Source organism: Pan troglodytes, chromosome 7, assembly GCF_028858775.2.
Source record: "Pan troglodytes isolate AG18354 chromosome 7, NHGRI_mPanTro3-v2.0_pri, whole genome shotgun sequence".
In the NCBI taxonomy this organism is placed as follows: domain Eukaryota; kingdom Metazoa; phylum Chordata; class Mammalia; order Primates; family Hominidae; genus Pan; species Pan troglodytes.
The window spans coordinates 134,439,957-134,458,492 of record NC_072405.2 but is presented as its reverse complement, the minus strand read 5'-3'; the positions used below and the strand labels follow the sequence as shown (position 1 = coordinate 134,458,492).

Genomic DNA, 18,536 nt, shown 5'->3' with positions numbered 1-18,536 from the left:
CTTCCAAACTGAGCTGAACTACCATGCCTGGGAGATATTCAATGTGGTAGATGAATAGTATCTCCCTCTGCCAAAAAAAAAAAAAAAAAGCCCATGTCCTAATCCTAAAACCTGTGAATGTTCCTTTATATGACAAATTGTCTCCTTTGCAGATGTGATTAAGGACCTTGTAATGGGGGAAATTATCCTGGATTATAGAGTGGGGGGCAATATTATCACATGGGCCTTAAAAGAAATAACAACTTAAGCCAGACATGGTGGCTCATGCCTGTAATCCCAGCACTTGGGAGGCCAAGACGGGCAGATCACTTGAGGTCAGCAGTTCAAGACCAGCCTGGCCAATATGGTGAAACAACATCTCTACTAAAAATACAAAAATTAGCCGGGCATGGTGGCTGGTGCCTGTAATTCCAGCTACCCAGGAGGCTGAGACAGAATTGCTTGAGCCTGGGATGTGGAGGTTGCAGTGAGCCAAGATCACACCACTGCACTCCAGTGTGATCTGCACTGGGCAACAGAGTGAGACTCTGTCTCAAAATAAATAAATAAAAAAAAATATTAGACACATTAAAAAAAAGCAAGAACTTTTTCAGGTGTAGTCAGAGTGAGATGTGACTACAGAAGAAAGGCACAGAGAGATGCTGGAATGTTGCTGGCTTTGAAAATGGAGAAAGGGGGCCCACAGCCAAGGAATGTAGGCCGTCTCTAGAAGCTGAAAAAGGCCAGGAAGCAGCCTCTCCCCTAAAGCCTCCAGAGGGAAGGCAGCCCTGCCAGCATCATGAGTTTAGCTCAGTGAGACCCATGGTGGACTTCTGACCCACAGAACTGTAAGACAGTAAATCTGTATTGCTTTAGTCGACTGAGTTTGTTGTAATCCGTTACAGAAAGCAATAGAAAACTAATGCATTCAGGATAATTATTGGTTGAAAAGTTTCTTAGTCTGTGTAGCAGAACATTTCTAAAAGTTCTGATCCTTTTTTCTCACTGTCCATTTCCAATTAAGCCCCATACCCTGTTGATTCTGCCTGTAGAAGTGATACCTGTGACCTAAGCTACTACCTTTGAGGACTGGCTTTGTGCCAGGCTCTTGCTATATGCTTTCCATACATTTTCTTCAATCTTTACACCAACGTTTGCCAAGCAGGTAATACCTCCCTTTTATCAAATGAGGAAATTGAGACTCTGGGAGGCTAAGTGACCTGCCCAGGTAGAAATGGTGGAGCCAGCATCCAAACTCCCTTGTCCTCTCTGGCAGACGCCTCTGGGAGGAACGTCATCAAGATTCTGGAATCTGGCTTTCCCTTTCCATCCTCACAGCCATGGTCCTGGCATAGGTTCTTATATCCTGCTGAAGTGGCATCGACGTCGTTTGTCTGGGGTAATACCTGAGGTTCATTGCCTCATATCAAGGAAATTAAGAATGCAGACACACAAGGAGTGAGTTTAAGAGCAGAAGTTTAATAGGCAAAAGAGAAAAGCTCCCTTGTGCAGAGGAAAGAGGTTTGGAATGGATCTTCCGGTTCCCAGTGCGATGAGGTTGGTTTTATAGATGAACTTGAGGCAGTGTCTGATTTACATAGGGCACAGAGGATTGGTTGGACCAGATGTTCCATTTACATAGTGCACAAAGAAGCTGACCGCTCCACCCTAATCTCTTATTATGCAGATGGGTTCTCTACCTGGCTGGCGCCATGTTACCTGCTTGTTTACTGCACACATGATGACAAAGAAAAGGTGGGAGCCTCCATGTTGAACATACCTGGCTTCCAGGTAGTCCTTTTCTATTGGCATAGCTGCCGGCATTTGCCTATGTAAGCTTCCAGCTTGCTTATCTATGTTTGCAGCTTGATTCTTCAGGCTGCTTTCTGTTAGAAAATTATTTTGGGGGCTGCTTTTTATTAAAAGCAACTTCCACTGAGAACTCTCTTACGCTCACTATCTGCCTAAATAATTTCTTTTTGGCTCCTGTATCACTGCCAGGTTATGTCTTGTGATTCCTAGGATGTCTCTCTCCCACCTCAATTGTCCCTGACAATTTGTTATGCACAGAAGGCTGAACAACTTGTCGAATTCATAGACCTGTTCTTGCCACTTCTCTGCTTAAACCCTCCCAGCGTTCACCACTTTATGTTGCATAAATCCAACCTTCTTAGCATGGCATTCAAAGCCCTTCACAATCCAGCTCTGAGTTCAATCCACCTCTTCAAACTCTCCATGCTACAGACCCATCAACGTTTTAGTCTTGCACCAGAATATGCCATGGACTTTTCCTCACCATTTATATGAACCTCCTCATATGACTAGGAAACTGTGGATCAGAGATGAGAAGGTAGCTGCCTTAGGTCACATAGTTTGTATGAAACAGAGTCAACACTAGATCCAAGTTCCCCATTAGACCACCTGGAGCCTTAAAGATAGAATCTCTCTGATCCCTCCGCTTCCCTCATCTACTGCCATTATTGAGTGAACATAGCCACCCTCTTGTCTGAAGGGCTACTAATCTGTTCTCCATATGGAATGGAAATCTAAGTTTACCTCTCCATTGCTTAAAATTCTTCAATAGCTATCCATTGCCCTTAAAATAAAGACCCAAACCCTTAAGGATATGGCCCCTGTGTGACTTTCCAGCTCCATCTCAGGACCCTCTGCCTCTCACTATGATGCCATCATTCAGACTTCTCTATGTGCCTTGCACCCTCTCACCACGGGGCCTTTGCACATGCCATCTTCTGTCTGGGAGCTCTTCCTTCTCTCCATCTCTTCTTCTGTCATCTCCCTTAAGCCATCCCTTTCCCAGGATGCCTCTCTGATGCCAGACTGGGTACAGGCCCCCTGGAAGGTGTTCTTTCTCTGCTTCCAGTATTTTGTTTCTGTTTAGTCCATCAGCCTGTAATGATCTATGTGTGTGGTTGTTTTATGTCTTCTCTCCATCAAGCTCTGTGTTCCATGAGTTTGAGCAAGGACTTTAACTGTTCACTTTTGTATCCCCAGTGCCAATTACAGCACCTGGAATGGATGGAACTCAATAATTATCTGTTAAATGAAAAAGTACCAAATGGCCCCAGCTGTTAAGTAGATCTTGTAATTTTCATGTATGTGTCTTATAAAGGAAAGAGCAAGCGAGGTACCAAATGTTTCAACCTACAGAACCGGATATCCCATCCTGTGGGTTGTTCGTTGTTTTTGTTGTTGTTGTTGTTGTTATTGCTGGTATTAATTTTGTTTTGCTTTGTTTGGGGGAAAAAGATTCAAATGTTGTAAAATACATAAATAAAACCTTTCTGAAACAGATTTAAACTGTAAGAAAACTCTAAGCTGTCAAATGAATAAATTTAAATTAATCTTATTTAAGAACACAAGTAGGAACTCATGACAACTTCTTGGGAAATGGGTTTAAAAAAAAAACACTAATATCTTTAGCACCAGGGCTGCACAATTAGGCACAGAACATTATTTTATTTAATTTTTACATGCAGGATAGGCATGTAATATACTATGTATAGAATACCAGACATAGCTGATTCCAAAATTATCATTGCTTTCCACTTCTTCTCACACATTTCTTAAGATGCCATCTGATCCAAAAGTGTTTCAAATACTGCTCCAGGCTTTTAGCATTTGGATGTCTTTTGACATCAAAGGAGAGTTAATGAGCTCTGTTTGACTAAGATGGATTTTCAACTTTAGCTTTTTATTATGAATTTGAAAAATGTACATTTTTTCAAGAGTTTACCTGTCATCTTCCTGTCCACAATCCAGCAGAAAGTATAATAAATACCTTACTTTCAAATTTATCCTAAAATAATTCTCTTCTCCTTGTCAACATCACCAGAGGTGTATTCATACTTTTTCCTAAACCTCATCCGTGACATACATTCCTTATCTGGTGCCTTTCTTGGATGACCCATAATTTGAAGATAAAATATCTTGGGGAGCTACTGGAGTGAAAGATCCATGGAGGTAGGCTGACATGTTTGTCTTATCTCTGCCATATCCCCACTGCCCAGAACATAGGAGACACTCGATGAATATTTTTAAATGGACACATAAGTTTATTAAACTTTTACATGAAAAATAATACCTTTTTCTTTTAGAAGTTTTAGGAGAAACAGAAAGACAAGAAGTAAAAAAGATGATACTACTTAAAGATAATCGTTAACATTTTGGTATATTCTTCCTGACATTTTTTGCTATGCGTGTATATATATTTTCTTTTTACAATATGCTATACATACAGTTTTCTAACCTGTATATTTCTTACTTACAATGTATTCAATGTATATATTATATGCCATCAAATATTTTTAACTACATCATTAATTATGGCTGTGTAATATTGCACAGTAAGAATGAATGACAGTTTCTGTAACCAATCCCGCTAGAAAACATTGCCAATGCAGTAAATGTTCCATTTCAGCATTTGGGAAAAACAGGGCATTATGGTTACTAGTTGAGTGAGCATCTAGGGCCAGAATTCAGTGAAAAAGACTTATTAAGTCCAGAATCACACAGAACATTTTTTAGCCTTTCTTGGATGGACTAGGAACATTCTAAAAATGACTTTCTGTGTAGTAGTAAATGTTACCCTTTAGAAGAGTTACATCTGTGCTAGGCTGTCAAACAAAACAGTAGGCCTGGTGTTTCTGGTGTCAAGAGGGGAATTCCAACCTAGCCTCTTAATACCAACACATGGCTCTTGCTGATAGAAAAAAGAAATGGTTGCCATATTGATTTGCATATGAGGCTGAAAATTGTACATGGGAATTGAGACGAAATATTCCAATTCGTCTGTTTGCTTATTTTATCTGAGAAAACCTGCCCCTCATTTCAAGTCCCTGCCTTAGGTAGGGTGGCAGATTTAGATTGTGTGATGAAGGGCAGAGGTTTACTTTCAAGAAAAACTGACCCCGTTTGACAAGTGTGTAGAATATCATTTCTAAGACTGGTTTTGAAATTAGTTTGTGCTTAAGCAGCTGGGTGTGGTGGCTCCTGCCTGTAATCCTAGCACTTTGAGAGGCCGAGGTGGACAGACCACTTGAGGCCAGGAGTTCAAGACTAGCCTGGCCAACCTGGTGAAACCCCATCTCTACTAAAAATACAAAAAGATATATTAGCCAGGTGTGGTGGCGAGTGCCTGTAATCCCAGCTACTCAGGAGGCTGAGGCATGAGAATTGCTTGAACCCAGGAGGCGGAGATTGCAGTGAGCCGAGATTGTGCCACTATACTCCAGCCTGGGTGAAGAGTAAGACACTCTCTGAAATAAAATAAAAATTTGTGCTTAAGATTCATGATGAAACCTGGTACATATGGTGGTCAGGCTAAGTGCTGAATAGTGCCAGGGATGGCCATTTGTATGATGGTCTATGGGAACACCATACTTGGTGGAGCTTGTATATCTGACAAAAGAAAGAGAATTCCTACCGGTGGCATGGAGCTGCCCCTGACCCATCCACACAATTATATTTCATATATCTTACAACATATTATAAAGTTCCCATCTGGAAATTGCCACAGAGCATAAATCAAAATAGGTTTCTCCAGAACCAACTACTACTATTGAACATGTTCTGCAAGTGGTGACTTTAATAGAAAATCCACAACATCTCATCTCTAGATGGAAATTTCAACAATAAGGTATTTTAGATGATTTATGTGACATTGTCTGCAAGCCTGTTTCACAGCCTAAGTGAATGTGTTCTGTAAACTATAAGGATTACACAAGGTTATGATATATGGGACAGGTTCAATATCTAGTAATTTGCTATAATATTTTCAGTTTGTTTGCTCTAAAATTTTATCTTTATTTTTATATTTTTCCAATATAGAGTCTTGCTGTGTCACCAAGGCTGGAGTGCAGTGGCACGATCTCGGCTCACTGCAACCTCTGCCTCCCAAGTGGCTGGGATTACAGGTGCGTGCCACCATGCCCGATAATTTTTGTATTTTTAGTATAGAAGCTGTTTCACTATGTTGGCCAGGCTGGTCTTGAACTCCTGGCCTCAAGTGATCCACCTGCCTCAGCCTCCCAAAGTGCTGGGATTATAGGCGTGAGCCACCACAATTGGCCTAAAAATTTATTTAAGATAAAATACTTCTAATAAAATCTCTGACCCAGAACTAAACTTCTCAGAATATAACCAATTACATAAAGAAAACATTGATCTAAGTCAATTTGAGGTCATTGTTGATTACCATGAGGTGAAAGTATCTTATTTCGTGCTGCCCAAGGGATAAAACATGCCTTACAAGTTTGAAACTTGGAGGCAGGGGTTGGAGCAGGGAGGAAATGTTTCTTTTCCATCTCTTCCAAGAAGGGTTAATCTGTCCCCTTAGCACTCAGCACAGTGCCATGCATGGGACATGTTCTTAGATGCTCCCAGATAAGGAAGAGAGGATTAGTATATGGCGAGGATCTGGGTCCTCCATGATCCTCTATGAGCCCACAACGATCCTTCGGCTGATGGCTCCTGGCAAGGTGTAGATGAAAAGGACGAGGAAGATGATGAGGATGATCAGAATGAAAGCAATGATGATGTACTTTTTGTAATTCTTCCAGATGAGGTAGTACAGGCACTTAAAGGGGCTCATGAACCACGAAAAGGAGGTGTCTGGGCGGCTGAGGGGGAAGGAAGAGAAAATCAAAAAGGGGACATCCTGTCAACACTCAGAATGCTTAAGACCCCAGGAAGTGTTTCTGACTCCCACTTTCTGAGGACCCATAGGGAGAGCCCTGAAAATGGGAGAAGAGCATGTTGCCTGAAGCAGGAGCAGCCTGACATTTATATGATGAGGATTCCTGTATCATGGTTAAAGGTTGGTGTGGAGCAGAGAGCAAGAGTCCAGTTAGAACCCAGCCCAAGGCCCCACCACCCTCCATCTGTCCAACCTGCCAGCTCAAATCCCACCTTTTCTATGAAGTCTTTCCTGACAGCCTCAGGCCCCAATGATTCCCTTCACTTCAAGTTCCTAACTCATTCATCGCTTGACTCACCCCCTTTTGAAACTACGGAGTCTTCTACACTCTGACAACTATTTTATGAATGTGTTATTTTCCCCAAATAGATCAAAAGCTCCTGGAAGGCATAATTTATGTCTTATATGTCTTATATCTAGCTTTTTCTTCGAAAAGCTACACAGGTTGGAAAGCACCAATTGACTGCCTCCTTGCTTCCCAGTTCTCCCACAGGGCTGCTCTATAGAAATGCCATTATCAGACACCAGCAAGGACTGCAAAGGCCCCTTCCCATTTCTGATGTTCCCACTAGCAACTCCACTCACTTGGGCTTGGCCAGGGGCTCTGGCTCCTTTCGGGCTTTTCCAACAGGATTTTTCTCAGCTTCTTCTGCTGTAACTAGGTGGAACTCAGCTTCAACCTTGCCCTGCAAAAAGATGCAAAACCTTTTGTTTCCAGTCACAAAGACCCATTGAGCCAATGGCAACCTTCTAGAAGTGTTACCAAGTTGGAGAATTCCAGAAAGTATTTTGATTATCCCGCTGCTTTATTTTGATAAATATTGTTGCTTTTTTTTGGTCCTGGGAGAAGCCATTTTTATGATGAACAGTAAAAGCCTAGGAATGATGTTATTTCAAGATTTGTGGAAGGAAAGGGTCCCGTGTGTCCACACAGACACACAAGCTCCGTCACATGTACTACTCTTCTTGTAAACACTTGACATCTGAAAAAACATTACAGTAATTAGAAAGGGGACTGATTACTTGAGTGGCAGACCCTTTTGAATCCGATACAGTCTGTCTTCTCTGTCAGTTCTCAAGAGGAAACTGGTGACAGTGGCCCCACATTTGCTGAATAGCTTTTTTTTCTGTCATTCTTCATTCTTTTGGTTGTCCCCACTAGTTATTTTAGGGTTATCCTTTTATTATAGCACTCCCTCCCTCTTCCTGTTCCCTCAATAAGAAATGGCCTATTTTATTTGAAAATTGTGAGTAATGTGTTTCTTTAGAGCACTATGTCATAGTTTCTGTCAGGGATGTATGTCTTGATTTATCAAAGGGTGAGATAGGACCCCCGCAAAAGTTAAAAGCCATTTTCTCTTGTTCACGCCTTCATTCAGCACTTTTGGGGATCCTTTGTATGCCACACACTGTTCTAGGCACTAGAGCCTTAACAATGATTAAGAAAAACAGAATTTCTGATCTCCTGGAGCTCCTATTCTTGGTGACAGAGACGCTCATTTCTCCTGCCTCTTGGTTTTATGCATTGAAATTCAAGGTGATAGGAGGGAGGCAGAGCTGGTAGGAGTGAAGCATTTTATTACACACGATTGCTGATAAAGCTTCTTCCTCTGAATCACACATGGACTGGGCATTACTTGACTGCGGAGGTATGATTGATTTCTTACCCCAGTACAAAAATCTGAGATTCTGCTGAGGCAGTGGTCTTGTGTTAACTTACCCATTCGCCCTAAAAAGATCAGGACTTCTTCACAAGTAGGTTTGGTTGCTGGCAGCCATTATAATATAATCATGGGAGATATAAGAAATATATAGAATACATGGGGTAAGGTTGAGGGATAGAGAGGGAGTGGCAGGGCTGTCTGAATTAGTAAAGAAGTGCAGTGGACTTTTATTACAGGTAAAATCATGAGTTAAAGTCTAGATGGTCTCATTCATCCTTTGAACTGGAACCCTGGCCCAACTCAGAGTAGCATTAAATGTCCTATGACCTAGAAATGTTTCGTGAAAACATGTATATATGTAGTCTTTCATTCCCATTGAGAAATCTTAGCCCCATAGGCAATGACTTGCACATATAGGCATTCAGAAAATATTTGAAAACTGTGGGAAAAAATATAAAGCTTCTATTGATTTTAATTCCTCCTTTACACATCCATCAATAGTGGAGTAATAATAATATATCTAACTGTAATTGCAATGCTTTACTGATCACTCACTTTGTCCCAGGTTTGTTTATTCTATTAGTCTATCAATCATAGCAATAAGCAAGGTAGGTCTCCCTTATGTAGATGAAGAAATGAAATCACAGAGATCAAGTAACTTTTCCAAGGTCACACAGGCAACAAGCCAACCAACTGGAATTTGAACCCAGGTCTGTATGATACCAAAGCTGCCTCCCAACTTATTCATCTAATTGCCAGAAAATTGGACTAGAAGGTTTTTAAGAGCCTGCCTAGCTCTAACATGAGATGATTCCACAATTGTCTTCATAATCACCATCCAATGGTATTCGTCTTCTTGAGTCTCAGTTTTCTCATCTGTCAAATGGCCAGATGTTTTCTAGGGCTATCTGGCTCTAACTTCTGGGATTGATGAAAGGCAGAGTTAAGGACTTGATGGCTGGGAGAGACTCAAGAAATAAGTCCAAAACTCATGGAAAAATGGTCTCCAATGTACAAAACAGACTTATTTCCAGAGATCATTCACAGGTAACTTAAGCTCTGCTGAGCAGTATGTTATACACTAAGAACTTCATCCAGTTCTTCTAATTTGAAGTAGAGTCAGCTTAAGAGGAGCTAGCTGATTGCTAGGATCCAGAATGCTTGGAAGAGAGAATAGAAATCAACAGAGAATAAGTTAGGGCCACAGTAAGAGGATTGCAGCTGCCCCTTTTTTCTCTACTCTTAGTAAACTCAGCTCTGGCACTTTATAACTTGCATGGTGTTTCATGCATGCCCTTTTTGGCTATGGCACTTTATAACTTGCATGGTGTTTCATGCATGCCCTTTTTGGCTATCTGACAAAGTAGATGGCGTTTTTATTACCATTTTACAGCCAAGGAAACCAAGGCTTGGTGATATTTGCTAACTGATGTTACAAAACCAGGATTTGCACCAAGGTCCTTTGATGCCAAACTCCATTCCTCTGCTACGTTACATGTCTAAGTGACACATTGTTCTGGAAGAAAAAAAGTAGGCTACTTATTTAATAATGAATAAATGTGCTGTTTCTGAAATATTCAAGAGGAACCCTGTAATTGCTGTCATTGCTCTGGCATTAGTATATGCTTTTGATCTCTATCTATCTGTGGGTTGGCTTTGGATAGCTTAATATTATAGCATAGCATGGCATGGCATAGCATAGCACAACCCATATAGCAAATAGTCAAGTGAATAGGACTTGTGAATAGACAGATCTGCATTTGAAGCCAGGCTCTACAATTTACTAGCTGTGTGATCTTGGGTAAGTCACCTGCTCTCTTTAAGTCTCACTGTACTGAGGCTATTAACAGCATGTGCCCTATAAGGTTGCTTTGAAAAATAAATGAAATAACACATATGCAGTGCTTAGCCTAGGGCCTGTTAAAGGAAAGCCTTTAACTATGGTAGTTGTTAACTTCAACACTATTTCATCAACAGAAACATGCAGTTTAACAGAAAACATCTTCTGCCCATAGAGAAAGTACCAGAAAAGTCCCTCAGGCCCAGATTCCTATAGGAAAAGAAATGCAAAGAAAAGGGAGGCAGAGAATATTAAATTACTTCTGTCCTAGAGATAGGTGTCATTTGTTATCATCATGAAGAGCCTTGCGCCAGCTCCACCACCCTGCTAGAACGGTTGCAATGCATCTCTCGGGCATTGGGAAGGCTGCAGGGGAAAGGTGTTTACTGACGGCTTCGATAAATGCCGCTGCTCTGGGTATCGTTCCTCACAGAGGTTTCCTGTCCTGTTTCAACCATCAGCATTCAGCTCAGCACCAAGGAGAGGTCATAAGCTAATAATATCCTCTAAATGTAATTTAAAATCAGAGCTAATAAAAATAGACAGTTCAAGAGACTATCTACTAGCCTAATGATATCCGTGGATGGGAGACAATAAGAAAAGATCCTTGAGAAGACTGGATTTGTCATACCACATATATAATGTGCCAAACTGCCCCATGCCTACAGAAGGGATGCCTTCAGAGGCTGAGAAGTGATTGCATTTGGAATGGACATGCCTTCAGCAATGATTATTCCTTATTAAAACACACCCCTGACTGGAATTACATGAGGCATTCTCATATGCTAATGGAGGAAAGTATGCTGACAAAATCTTTTAGGAAAAGGAATACACACACACACACACACACACACACACTGCATATGTATGTATGCATGTATTTAAGTGTATATATAGTTACATCCACATACATGCATGTACATACATAAGATCATATATGACCACAAAAATACACATGTAGTTGTATACAAATATATACATGCATACAACTACATGTGTGTATTGTATGTCATATATAATCTTATATGCTGAATGTAGGAATTCCATTTCTGGGTAGCTAAGTTAAGGAAATAATTCAAAACTCAGAAAAAGTCTTGTGTACAAAGCACAATCATTTTTCTTTTGGATGTTCAAATTGTCCTATTTGCCCCACTGAGATATCTCAGACTCATTTTGGATTTTATCTGCCCTAGACCTGGAGTCAGCCGTTTCCCCAAAAATCCCTGATTTTTGTTTCTTTGGTTGGTTGGTTTTTAGTAGGAGCTGATGTATAGAAACCAGGATCTCGGTGCTAGGAGTCTTCTTTGCTACTGGGTGATTTTACTTCTAGATTCTTCAGTGGATAGAGCTTACAACATATTTGTTAAAAATCCATGAATCTATAGTGATAACAATAACAACAAAAAAAGCAAGGGAAAAATCATTAGAGATGACTCTTATACCAACTCTGAATTCTAAAATTTGGTTATTAAGTGATATAATTATGTATTTGTCCTATCTTTTTTGGGGGTGGGGGAGGAGGGTGACTGATTTATTTCCAATTGATGAGGGAAAGCTCTTTTTAACAGATAAATGCCAACCAATAAATGGAGAAAAAATGATAGTAGATAGGTAAATAGATCGATCAATAGCTTAGACAGACAGATGTAAGGAAGGGTTAGAAAAATTTTTATAAAACCAATGAAATAATTAAGATTGCCAGTAGTTATTAGAGCCTTTGGGTAGAGCAGAACAGGAATTCCCCACACCACCACGTTACCCTTTGCTAACTGCGAAGGGGAAAATGTGCCTTTACAGTGAAGAGATCTTGTATTTACCAACATAGTCAAGTGAGCAAACACAGCATCACTAATAGTGAGCCATCTGATAGCATGTGCCTCCTGGCATGATCCGCTATGGAGTAAACAGTATCACATATTAAACAACTTGATAAATGCTGTTGTATCTAACTTACACTTCACGGGAAATACAGAGGATAGAGAATAAGATAAGCAATATGATGAGAAAACAACCAGATAAAGCAAGCCTAGTCTCATCAAATAGTCAACATGAGGGGAAAATGTCAGAAGATTGTTTTAACATAGACCAAAGAGATATAATAATGCAAAGCAGTACATAAACCATGATTGAGTCTTGTTTTGAAAAGGAAACAGCTATACAAGACATTTTGGGGGCAGTAGGGCATTCTTTTTCTAGATGGAGACATGAATATGGTGTGGATATCAGATTATATTAGGGAATCATTATTTACTTATATGTGGTGACAGCATTGTGGTTATGTAGGACACTGTCTATATTCCTGAGAGATGCATGCTGAGGTATTTAGGGGTAGAGTGACAGAATGTCTACAGCTTAAATTGTTCAGTCAAAAAATAGGCATATATACATACAAATACTCAAATATACTTCATATATCAATGGAGTATACCCAAATATATTGACAAAATAAATATGGCAAAATATTAGCAAGTGTTGAATCTTGGTGGTGGATCTATGTCTGATCATTGTTCCATTTCAACTTTTCTGTGTGCTCAGATTTTTTAAATGAATAAATGTTGAGGACAAACACAATAATTAAACTGGCATTTTTATTTTGAGAATATAAAGAGTTAATAATATTGCTAGTATAATGTAGGGGAATGCTCATTAGAAAACTGAGTGGAACAAAATGAAGAGGCACTATTTTAAGTATGGAATGATTACTATTATGTAAAGGGAACTAAAATTTATGCATAGAGAAAATATTAGGAATAACCAAACCATTAGCAAGAGTTTTCTTTAGATGGTATACATATGTGTGCTATTTTTTCTACCTTTTTGTGCTTTTCAAATTTCCTATACATTCACATTGTACACCCTATCTTAAAAATAATCTTTATATAAAAATATCTCCCTTGTCTGCTCCTGTCTGATCTTGCTAAATACTATTTAAATGATCTATCTACCACCATCCCCAGCTAAGTTGTGAACTTCAGGATGCTAAGAATTTATCTTATTCACTGTTGAATCTTTAGAACATAACATATAAGTATGTAGCCATAATAGATGCTGACAGCTGTTTTTCACATCAAACTGGAAGCATAGAAACCTCCCTTTGAGTTTTGGTTGTTGATGTACCGGGGATAGAATTTACCTTGGCTGCCTGTCGATTTGTGGGATTAACTTGTAAAATAAATGTTTTAATCTTTGTCTCTTAAAAGAGTGATTTCTTAAAGGTTGCTTTGAGTAGGATGACTTGGGATAAGGCATATAAATTGCATAGTGCAATGTGCTTCACGAAGAACATGGTCGTAGATATTCCCTTTCTTTCTCCCAAGGGTCCCCATTCCTCAGCAATCCCGTGGAGCTGTTTTTCATTTACTGTGAGGACAGCCACATTCCACATTCCACACTAGAAGCTGTGTGATCTAAATGTCTAAATGATACTGCTGGGGGGACACTGATAAGCAGCTTTAAAAATAAATCTGGCAGGTGGCAGTGGCCATAAACAAACCCTCTCTCGCCTGCCAGCAACTAAAACCAGACAGCCATGTTCGAATGCTGCCTTCAAAGAACGGGAGGAGAGTGCACACGGAGTTGGAATTAGAGAATGTCTAGGCTGGACATGCATGTTGGAGGCACCCAGTCTAACCTAGTGATTTTATACACATGGAAACAGAAGTGCCCCCAGGTATGGCAGGAGTTTTCCATTACACCATTTACTCTGGACCACCTAACTTGCTACCCTATTAGGAGAAAGTTATTTTCTTAATATGGTTATTGGTTACTTAAGGGGGAAAGAGTGTCAGAGGCATTTGAACCAGAGCAACTCCATCTTGAATAGGAGCTGGGTACAATGGAGCTGAGACCTACTGGGCTGCATTCCCGACAGTTAAGGCATTCTAAGTCACAGTATGAGATTGGAGGTCAGCACAAGATACAGGTCATAAAGACCTTCCCGATAAAACAGGTTGCAGTAAAGAAGCCGGCCAAAACCCACCAAAACCAATGACCAGAGAACAAGAGTGACCTCTGGTCATCCTCACTGCTACACTCCCACCGGCGAGTGCCATGATAGTTTACAAATGCCACGGTAGTGTCAGGAAGTTACCCTATATGGTCTAAAAAGAGAAGGCATGAATCCACCCCTGTTTAGCATATTATCAAGAAATAACCATAAAAATGAGCAACTAGCAGCCCTCGGGGCTGCTCGGTCTATGGAGTAGCCATTCTTTTATTCCTAAATAAACTTGCTTTCTCTTTACAGACTTGCCCTGAATTCCTTCTTGCCCACGATCCAAGAGCCCTCTCTTGGGGTCTGGACTGGGACCCCTTTCCTATAACAAGAGGACAAGGGTAGCTGGAATACATCCCTTCTGCAGGCCAAAGCAGGGCTTTCAGGACCAGGTTCCACACTGCTCAGCCAAGGCTCTGACCATGGGCCACTGATATGCATGAAGATGAAGTCAATTCTTATTTTCCCTTTAGGAGGTGTAAGGGCAACAAATAAAAATTAAAAATGAGAGGCTTAGTTCTCCCTGTTGAAAATGGGAAGAGATTTCCTTCCCCCTTTTCTTTTCTCTTAGAGCATTTACTTTAGAAAAGTTGTAAGTACTTTCTCTTCTCTCTGTAACGTATATAAATTGTTTTGAAAGCTGACAGGCCTTTTGTCTTTAACACCCAGGAATGTTTTTTTCAAGGATCTGAGAACTATCTCCTTCAAATGTAAACATCGAGAGAATAGCACCCTATACCCCAGTTTCTGTGGGAGGGTAGGAGGCTAACTTTGGTGAGCACTTTGCTCCAAGTTGCACAACTACCTCCTGTCATAAAGATTTGAGAAGACTGATTAAACGACACTGCTGGAGGGGAGGGGGGGCACTGATAACAGCTTTAAAAATAAATATGTTTAAAAAATCTCTGGCAGGTGGCATAAAGATTTGAGAAGTTTGCTTTTCCTTTGGATAAAACTAATCAAGTAACATAAATGGTCATCTCGATGACCATGTGAATCTAGAACAATGTGTGACAAATGGTGCTGTGAATTCCTCCTGAGAACTAGTTATATTTTCTCCTGAAAATATGTATGTAATGGGTGATTGCTGCTCAGCTATATAAAAGGATGAAATTTCTGTCTTTGCAATCTCTTAACAGGTTGCTTTTAGTGACTACTCAATGATAAAACTTTACTAGCTTTTGAGTTGGGAGACGTTGTTTTAAATTGTATTTCCCCCAGAAATATCACCTCAGACTTCACCTCTGTGGTGAAGATTGCTGGTAACCCCAGGACAGTTTGGATGTCCCTTCTGTCTCTATGGCTCTTTGACAGAAAAGGAAGTATGGCACAGTGGTTAGGACTCAAGAGTGTAGAAGTGAACTGCTTGTGTTTGAATCTCATCCTTCCTGACTAGCTGTGTGATATGAGGCAAGTTACTTAAGCTTTCTGTGCCTCAGCTTCCTTCTCTATAAAATTGGGATTGATTGATTATATATTTTTTCAGGGGGTTTTAGCAGATAAATGAATTAGTATACATTCAGTGTTTAGTGCTGTGGAAATCAACAAAGATCACCAATATAAGAACAAACAGAGGCTATTTATTTAGAGCTACCATCACTTAGGTAGAGAGGAAGATACAAGAAAAGGGAAGTCATTGGATATGTTCTGACTGAAAGGTGCTCGTGTGGGGAAACTGGAAGCAGGCTAAGTAGGGGGCCGTCATATGTGATTAGTTAGGGGAACATATATTAGGGAAGCCTGCAGTCATTGCCCAAGCTCTGATGGTTTGGGGCTGGTTGCTGCAGAGCTTGTAGCTTTATTGTCACGTGTGGTCTGACCACTGCTGTTTGTATGTTCAGTCTTTCAGAACTGGTTCTGGTAGTCAGTTCATATTAGCAACGCTTGTTACTACCACAGTCAGAGCAGTTGCCGGTTGCTTCTCTTGTCTGTCTTCCCCTCAAGATAGCAGCTTCTTGGGGGCAAGAGTTGCATCCTATTCATCTCTGTATTCAGGATATCCTACCAAAGCCCTGCCCAGGGGAGGCTTTCTGTAACTGTTGAAAAATGAACTGCTGAAGGAGCAACATGATCATCTAGACTCAGGAAAAAACTACATTGATAGAAATGAAGAGCATTTAATTAGAAGCTCCTATCCTTACTACAGAAAGTGATATAGGAGTTAAGAAGAAATCACTTAGGCAGCTAGTAAGGGTATGGGAGTCCTCGGTAAGGCCTTTCTCTTTAACGAAAAGCAGCCCCAAATCATTTTCTAACAAAGAACAGCCTGTAAAGTCGAACTGCAGACATAGGCAAGCTGGGAGTTTGCACGGGTGAATGCTGGCAGGGACTAGGGACTAGACATGTTCAAGAAGGCGGCTCCATCTTCCCTTCTGTCAGCCACGTGTACAGTAAAGAACTGATAAGATGGTGCCAATCAACTGGAAAGCCTATTTGAATAATAAGATTAGGGTGGAGCAACCAGCCTTTCCTGGGCCCTATGTAAACGTCATACCTGATTGAACCAATCTGTGAGCCCTCTGTAAATCAGACACCGCCTTCTCCAGCCTGCCTGTAAAATTTGCTGCAGTCCGCAGCCTCACCACTTTATTGGACGTGTATCTCTCTCTCAAGGAGCTCTTCTCCTTTCTTCTATTAAACTTTCTACTCCTTAACCCATCCACACGTGTCCATATCCTGAATTTTTTCTCAGCATGAGACAACGAACCCCCAGACAACGTAGCCATTTCAAATCTTTAAAACAATCTCCTGTGAAAATTCATCATCATGGCCAATTCTTCAGGAGAATCATTTATAAAGTAGTTAAGAGTATGTTGCTAGAGGTTCTATTCTTCCCCCCTCCCTCCCTTTTTCTTTTCTTTCCTTTTTTCTATAGAGACAGGGACTCCCTATGTTGCCCAGGCTGGAATGCAAAGGCATGATCATAGCTCACTGCAACCTTGAACTCCTGGGCTCAAGGGATCCTATTTCCTCAGCCTCCTGAGTAGCTAGGACTACACGTAGGTACCACCATGCCTGGCAAATTTTAAAAATTTTTTGTAGAGACGGGGTCTTATTGTGTTGCCCAGGCTGGTCTCAAATTCTGGGGCTCAAGATGTCCGTCTACTCCAAAGTGCTGGGATTACAGGTATGAGCCACCACACCCAGCCCCATCTTTTTTCTTACATTTACCAAAAGTGTAACCCCTAAGGATTAGATGTTAAAATTGACTAAGATATTTAGGTATTTTGAGTTTGAGGCGTTTCCCTCATCCTGGGGCCCAGAAGGAGATGGGAACAGGGAATGGTCAAAACAGTTTATTGCTGAGTAATGGCTCAAGCGAAAATCTGACATTTATTGAACACTTAGAATCTGTGTGCCTGGAACATACTATCTCATTTCAGGGTTATGACAGCTCATGAGGTATATACTTTAATTTTCTCAATCTTTACAGCTAAGAAAGCTGAGGCTTATAGTAAAAGTTCAGACAGCTGGTAAATAATAGAGCCAGACTTTGAACCCAAGATGGTTTTTCTTATTTCTTAAAGGATGGAATCCAGGAGTCAGTATTTGTTGTTATTATAAACAAGGTCTCACTGTGTTGCCCAGGGTAGACTTGAGCTCCTGGGCTCCAGAGATCCTCGTGCCTCGGCATCCCAAGTAGCTGAGACTACAGGTGCATACCACTGTGCTTGGCCCCAGTTAGCTTTGAATGCATTGCTTATCTGCTGACCTGGGGCCGTTCTAGGGTGGAATCCACCCCTCTCATTATTACTGATCACAATCCCTAGGACAATCCAGGAAGCTTTTAAAACTTTTAACACAGACATGCATTTTTTGATGCACGGAAGTCCTCTGTGGGATCTTAAATTATAAAATGTGCATGTCCTCATAAAAGAGGCTTCTCTTTTATGATAGGACTATAAGAGGTGATCTGGCCTTAGTGGCTCTGTTAGTTCTTCCCTCATGAGACCAGAGACAAAGAGGGATCTTCAAATGGACCCTCCGAAGCACAAAAGCAGAAAAACTCTGCATTGAGTCAATCAAACCAGACAGTAAATTTCCCACATAAATGTCTCACTTAAGGCCCAGTCATTACAAAACTATTCAACAAATGAATTTAAATCACTATAATAACCTGACATACCTAGGCTCTGGCAAGGCAAGGACAGCATGGAGAGAAGGTAAAAAGTCATGGAAATTGCCACTACTCTGGTACCTAGCAGGTGGGGCTCAGATCATAAGCTCAAATGCTTCTACGGATCTTAACACAGTCTAGGAAAACAGACTGCCACAGCCCAAATGTTCATCCATTCGCCACTGTGTAATCTATCTAAATCTTTTGATCCCCTTGCCATTAAAATC

General features: G+C 40.7%; 1 protein-coding gene and 1 long non-coding RNA gene across 4 annotated transcripts in view; one reads left to right on the top strand and one right to left on the bottom strand.

Moving 5' to 3' along the window:
• The window catches only part of LOC134810692 (uncharacterized), a 125,743-nt gene that overhangs the window by 45,829 nt on the left and 61,378 nt on the right, over positions 1–18,536 (top strand). The window lies entirely within an intron of this gene.
• FER1L6 (fer-1 like family member 6) overlaps positions 4,030–18,536 on the bottom strand; it is a 195,354-nt gene continuing 180,847 nt past the window's right edge. For both annotated transcript variants that reach the window (XM_054657466.2, XM_016959831.4), the window contains 2 exons: positions 7,280–7,380; positions 4,030–6,617 (listed from right to left, as the gene is read on the bottom strand). In XM_054657466.2, the coding sequence (XP_054513441.2) occupies positions 6,434–6,617; positions 7,280–7,380 (285 nt within the window). In that variant the 3' untranslated portion in view covers positions 4,030–6,433. The remainder of the gene's footprint in view (positions 6,618–7,279; positions 7,381–18,536) is intronic.